The sequence below is a fragment of the Melopsittacus undulatus genome, chromosome 4 (assembly GCF_012275295.1).
Source record: "Melopsittacus undulatus isolate bMelUnd1 chromosome 4, bMelUnd1.mat.Z, whole genome shotgun sequence".
Taxonomy (NCBI): Eukaryota; Metazoa; Chordata; class Aves; order Psittaciformes; family Psittaculidae; genus Melopsittacus; species Melopsittacus undulatus.
In genome coordinates, this window is record NC_047530.1 from 16,643,359 (window position 1) to 16,650,134 (window position 6,776).

The following is a 6,776-nucleotide window of genomic DNA, read 5'->3' on the forward strand; positions in this document are numbered from 1 at the left end:
CTTCAGCAACACACAGATGTAACTATTTCCCCTGTTGGAACCGCGTGTTTTTTTATACCTGTTACTTTCATTCATTTCCCCTTCCAGCTGTGATGTTAAATTTGTATTTATTCTCTCAGTGAAAGGTAGTGGGAGCGAGATTGTGAATGGTTGGAGATGTGAGACGGGAAGTGCACCAGAAACTTGCATGGTGCTGCTGAGGCAAGGAGGCGACTGTCTTTGTGTTCTAAGCTCAGTCATTTGGGGATTTCACTGACAAGCTAGGAGTATCGTGTCCTCCTCAACGATGGGGATACGACACTGTCCTTATGTTGACAGTTGTTTCTCAGTCTCTTCATCAGGTGTTGAAATGAAATCTTTTAAAACCTACATCAGAAGCAGCCTCCTGTCCTTCTCCAGCAGCCTTTTCAACCACGGGGCTTCTGCAGTGCCTTGTGGGGAGGCAGAGCAGGCACACTGAGGCCCAGGAGCTCTCTTTGCCTTGAAGGGCTGCGTAGGATAAAGCACTGTTATGGGATATCTTCTGCAAGTGACAGCAGCTTAATTAAAAGCTGGATGAGGCTGGAATGGTTTATTCCTCTGACAACAGTTTAGGACACCACATTATCAAACTTCTCCAGAGCTTACATGCTGTTTGATAAAGGGCAAAGGACCTGTGAGCAGTGCTGCTGTTCTCTCTGTGCAGACAGTCCCTGTGCCAGTCCTGCTCCTCTTACAGGGCACCTGCAGAGAGGACACAGGAGGACATCTCGCTCCTCCACTACCCTGTGCCAGAAGCATTCACCGAAGATCTGCCTCCCAGAGAAAGGGAGGAGGCAGTGTAGGAACTTCTCCTGACACCTTGTGAACATGGGGCTGGGCTTGTGCTTCAGAAATTGTGGATCTGACTCAGGGAATATAACTGAGCACAAATTCCAGCACAGCCATCATGTGTCTGCTCCTTTCCTGGGAAGAAATACCTGCTTCTCTCATGTAAAAGCTGTACAAATCCGATAGGGAAGCCCTGCTTATGCACTGGCTTCAGGATGATTCCTTGTGGCAAAGAATTTGCCTTGGAGTTGAGGCTGTGGGGCTGAGCACTCCTTTGATGTTCCTCGATTTTCAGATACCAGCTGTAGTGAACAGCTTTGAAATTTTTACCAAGACAAAACTCCCCTTTGCCTTGAAGAGGACATCCAGCCTTGGGCATGAATTTGCAATCGCTTGCAGTAAAAAGAGCTTGTTCTTGTTAGTGTCAGGTTGGTCTGGTTGGTTGGTTTTCAGATTGAGCCAAATGGTTATTAAAATGGATGGTGCTCCTGTTCTGGCAAGCTGTCACTTCACAGTGCACCCTGTTCTCTCATGAGTGTGCTTTCCCAGCCTGCCTTCCCAGCTCCAGGGGCAGAAGATAAGCCAGCAGAAACTGTTCTCTCTAGCCAAGTGTTTGTCTGAAATGTCCCAGCTACTCTGGAATGATTAGCATCTTTTCTCTCTGTGCCTTTTCTGCATTCACATGTTCCCATGGCATCTGAAATTGGAAGATAAAATATTTTCCAAGTAAAGAAAGCCACATATGGCATCAGATTGTTGCACTGAGTGCACCACCCTTCATTCTCTGTGTGCTTGTGATAAGTGAGGGTGACACTTATGACTCAAATAACATGGCAGGACATCAGGTGCACCTAATGTCTCAAAAGTGGAAAAGGGTCAACCATGTGCACTCCTCTGCCAACCCAAATACTCTATTTCAGTTTATAAAACCAAACATTAATGTGTGAGCACCACCAGTATGTGACTCCACAGGTGCACTCCACTCCATTTTACTGGCAGCCTACCATGGAGCAGGGTAGACCATATGAAGGAATACTATCAAGTGGCTTGGGTGAGTCAGTGGTGTGGTATTAGACCTGGTAGGGGAGGAGCAGGGGACAGGCAAGGAGGATTGAGCCTGGCCTTTCGTCCAGTGAGGATGTTTTCTCCTCCCAGATTGGCTGTTTTCCTCTGTCACAGGTAGGGGACCAAGATAAATGGGTTAGAGGCCTCATTTGATTACAATAACCCCAGTGTTTCTGCAGTGGTTAGGAATTGGTAAAAGTAAGGAAACAAGGGTCAGAAACAGCACAGTAGTCACTGGGCTGGTGGCTCCTCTACCCACCCTCACTGCCAAAGGGATTTTGGTTTGGGAGAGATTTTATCTTCCTCCTTCCACCATGGAGGGCCATTTGACTGCCTGCGAGCATGCTGCCACCATTAAGTCATTAGGGGTGGGAAATCAGACTTTTCAGTTAAAGTTCAACTGGTTCATTCAGTAGTCTCCGATAGAGACAAATGGAGGAGCAGGACTGTTTAAGTTGTGCAGCTCTTGCAGATGCCCTGAACAAACAGTGACCCAGACAAACCCTGTCCCCACTGCACAGTTCTGCCCTTCTTGTCATCCTTGGGCAATGGACTCCTTTGCCTTGGGGTAAGAAAGAGCTGGTTATTGCAGGTGGTTGCAAAGGTACCTTCTGTACCTGTTTGCCCTGTAGCCCTCAGCAGTCCCCACAAAGCACTATTGTACCCACTCAGCCATGTTGCAGGACCTGGGCACCCAGGGAGGAGGCCTTGGGTCATATTTTTTTGCTAGAAGGTAGAGTTGACCAAAACAAATGGCTGTTGGGGGGTATGCATCTTCTGAATTGATAACCTGAAAGAGCATATTTCTGTCAGCAATAAATAATACCAGCACCACCAACAAAATACCCTTTTTTTTCCCTAGAGTAAAAGACAATCAATGCATGTCTTGCAAAAATATTTTGTGTCCTTTGGTTTCACAGATTGAGATTAAAAGTATGCCCTTGGCCATCAAAGATAGTATCTTCTCAGTGTTTATGATGTTATTTTAGTCTGTAAGTGTGGTCCAGTCAAGAAAATATCCCTCTAGGAGTATGGCCATGAAAAGATTCATCTCTTCCCTCAGCATCCATCTGAATGCTCAGCAGTTTACAAGTCAAAAAACCTGCACAATTCTGGAGTTTTCCTGTTTGCATATCCAGTGTCACACCTCTGCAGGGTGGTTTGAATAAGAATGTATCACTTCTCTGTGTGTCACTGTTCTGACCCTAGCCAGAGTGTAAAGGTTTGGTGTAAAGTGTATTACATCTTGCCCTGAAATCATGCTAAGTGGAGAGCCATGAATTTAGCTAGATGTGTGGGTAGGCTCTATATCTGTGTCTGAGGACTCTGCCCAGGTATATCCATGAAGTCTTATATAGATTTCTCTCTTTTTCTCTTTTCCCCTGTTACAATTTTTGCCTAGTACAGGTTTTGGTTGGCTGTTCAGGATCTCAAGAAACAACCTCTCCAGGATGTAGCCACCAGAGTGGAAGAAATCTGGCAAGAGTTTCTAGCTCCTGGGGCTCAAAGTGCTATCAACCTGGATTCCCACAGCTATGAGAAAACAAGCCAAAATGTCAAAGACCCAGGGAGATATACATATGAAGATGCACAGGTTTGGTTTTGATTTCATGGAACTACTGATAATAAACCTTTCAGTTTTACTGTGATATTCCACTATCACATTGTCACTGCTCACTTGTAAGAAAAAGGAGACTCACAGTTTGAAGTGACTTTGAGGATATCTGCTCAAGCTGGGTAAATGATATTTTCTTTGAATCTGTCCATTATAACAGGCTAATGCTCCTCTGGGAACAAATGTTCCAAAATTTATAAGTCTGCAAGGCACAGCAAGCTGGAAGAAGGGCTCATTTGGCAAATATTACCCAGGACACAATTAAAAGTTACTGTCCTTGTAATCATTTTTATCAAAAGCATGTAGTAAAACCAACAGCAAATGAAAAAAAAAATCACTGTTCTTATATTGTCTTTAAATTGGTGTTCAAAGGCAGTTCTTCAAAAATACTCCACTAACAAAATATTTCAGTGTCTGGGGAGATGTTGTGGACCATTTATACAAGGTTAAACAATGAATTTTTCAAGCCAGCATCAAATGCTATATTTTTCTGAACACATCTTGCTCCTTTGGGCCAGCATAGAAGGAATGTGTGCAAAGTTTCAAGGTAATTCTCTGTGAACATCAGGCAATTTAAATGTTCTTTTTAAACCTGAGAAACACAGGAGTATGAAGACATTCTGGCTAAGATGTAGTTTTTGCCTTGAAGTTATAGTGAACATGAACTTTTGCAAATTTGCATCACCTAAAAAAATGATGGTGGCAAAATGCAGGCTAAAGCAGATAGGTGAATAGTGGGGGGATTGATTAAATTGATAAATCGAAGTACTTAGAATAAGATGGAGGTTTAGACAATGAGTATTTAATCAGAAGAAGACACAGGATTTAGGCTTGAACTGAGCAGTTCACAGTGTAATTGCTATTCAAAGAGGAGTTGATGAAATCAATCTGGAGCTCTTGCAGTTAGACTGCAATTTTAGCTTCTTGGGTTAATTTTATTTTAAAGCATTTTTATGCTGATGGATGTCCTCAGTTCAAGTATGAGGCAAAGGTATATCTTCAGGCCCAGCTATGGTCCTTTTGGAGACTGAATCTGTGCCAAGAGAAGATAGGAATGTGAAAGGTGAACCCAGTTATCTTCTTATGCAGTGAACAGCTCTAGTCGCTCTCCAAAGGCCAAGCAAGCTGTCTCTGACTGCTTGACCAGATAGCTAAGAAGGCTGTCTAACAAAACCAAGGAGAAACAGGACACTGCTGAAGGGCATAGTGCCCTTGTGAAGCTGGAGCAACGTTGGCTTTTACTGGCTCATCCTAGAGAAGGGATGTTTTTGTTTGCACATCTACTTCACAGAGCCAATGTAGGTCCCCCCAGTGCTCTCTGTGTCTCCCAGGTATTGTCTTTTCGTCTCCCCCAGGTCAGTCCTGCCACCCTGGGGGCCCTGTTGTCCATGAATCTGCAGCAGGTCACAGGCCAGCTGCCTTATCTTGGCACCCTGGCATCAGGAGCCCATGAGAGATCCCACACATCCCACATTCCTAGAAACTCAACCAGACATAACCAGTCAAAACACCCCACTGTGGGAAGGAAAATTTAAGTGTTGTCCTGCCCTGTGTAGCTTTAGCACAAAGAAGAAAACAACTGAAACGTCCTTGTGAATAAAGAACAAGAAAAAAATCAGTTTACTGAACAGCACATTCTTTGAATGCCTGCAGCTCTGAGACACTAAGACTAAGAGGAAAGAAAAGGGTTGACTGAACTAAGCAAATGAAATTGCTGCTCCTGCATTGGAAAAATAGGAGAAGGTGAAGCTGACCTGGGAGACCTGCAAAATGCCAGTTCTGTATAAAAAGTGCTGGAAATGAACACACTGCTGTGCTTGGGAAGGGGAAAGTGTAGCAGAACACAGTCTACAAAGCATTGTCTGTTATCAGGTATTTAACAGTCTACATCGATGTGCTGCTTTGTACAGCCTTGGCTGCTAGCCCCAAGGAGCTCTTCCAGATGATGGATGACCATCTGGTATGGTAACTGGCCTGGAATAAAACAAGGAGGGAAGGGGGCTTCCAACAAATCATGCATCTCACTTAAGACCTCTTCATCCCAAGGCCACTCTGGAGGAAAATGGATTCCTGTATTACAGAAGCAAGTGTTTTGCCATTTCCCTGCCTCAGTTTAAGATACTTAGCCACCATTGCTGCTGCTGATGCATCCTGCAGTCCTGCACCACTCCACCTGCAGAGAGCCTGCTTCTCCTGCTGCATCTCCTGCACATGCCCTTGCCCACCCCGTGTCCCACTCAATCTGTGCCACCTCAGCTCCAAGTAGAGGGTGCTGTGCTGGGTTGGTCTGTGCTTGCCTCCCCCAGCCAGCTGGTTTGCTGGTACCCCCCATCTTCAGGCAGCATAGCCCCTGCTCCTAGCTCTGTCTTAATTGACAGCTGTGCCAGCTATCTTGATCTGCATCACCTTTTGTCATTTTAGTGTTGGACCCCTCCAGAGGCAAGCCTACCAATTTAGCTGATTATTTTCTTCTCTTAAACAACTGTTCACTGAGTAAAATATTATGATTATCAAACCATTTTCACTGGGGAGTACAGCAGCTTTTAATACAAGGGGCACCATCAGGAAAGGTCAGTTCAATTAAACAGTGTACTACTTAGCAGGATGTAAGCTCCCACAGGAGTTATCGGCATCATTGAACAACCAATGTGGGGCCCTGCAATATGAAGCAGGCAGAGCCAGCTCTGGAAAGTAAATAGGTTTGGGTCCTGAATGTCCTCTTTTGGCTAACAAAGCTGTTGACAGCCAAAGGAATTAATCTTTGACATGGGATCCCAGAGCTGTGAATGTGACAATTACAGCTCATCTGTACAGCACGTTAGTTTTTAAACATTTCACCCTCTCGTACCTTCAAGCATCTCCTTGCCTTCCCTGAAGTGTCTTTCTGCCTTCAGAAAGTTTTTAGTCCTTTCCTCAGTGCCTTGGCATTGGGAGCTAGTATCACAAGAATGCATTGTGTCTCCTGTAATGTTTGCTTATAGGGACATTTACAGGTAGGCTTCAGAGCCAGGTATACTAGAGTAAGGTAAACCACATAGCTGTATTTGGAATTAGTTTCCTGTTTCCTTTATAATTTTTTTCTTTAATAGATAAAAACAGAGTTTTAGATTTACATTCCTTTACCTGAAGGAATTCCTTTACTTTACCAGATCTTCTTTCTGTGATGATGGTTCAGGGAAATTCCATTCTAATCCAGGCTCAGTTAGGTATTTTAACTGTACTGTGCAGATCTTTGGCTTAATACCAGATCAGATTTAGACCATAATACCAAACTCTGCTCAAACCA

At 44.3% G+C, this 6,776-nt stretch overlaps 1 protein-coding gene across 2 annotated transcripts in view; it reads left to right on the forward strand.

Moving 5' to 3' along the window:
* Positions 1-3,607, forward strand: part of RGS6 (regulator of G protein signaling 6) — a 218,941-nt gene extending 215,334 nt beyond the window's left edge. For both annotated transcript variants that reach the window (XM_034062378.1, XM_031051949.1), the window contains one exon: positions 3,283-3,607. In XM_034062378.1, coding sequence (XP_033918269.1) covers positions 3,283-3,481 — 199 coding nt within the window. In that variant the 3' untranslated portion in view covers positions 3,482-3,607. The remainder of the gene's footprint in view (positions 1-3,282) is intronic.
* The last annotated feature ends 3,169 nt before the right edge of the window (positions 3,608-6,776 follow it).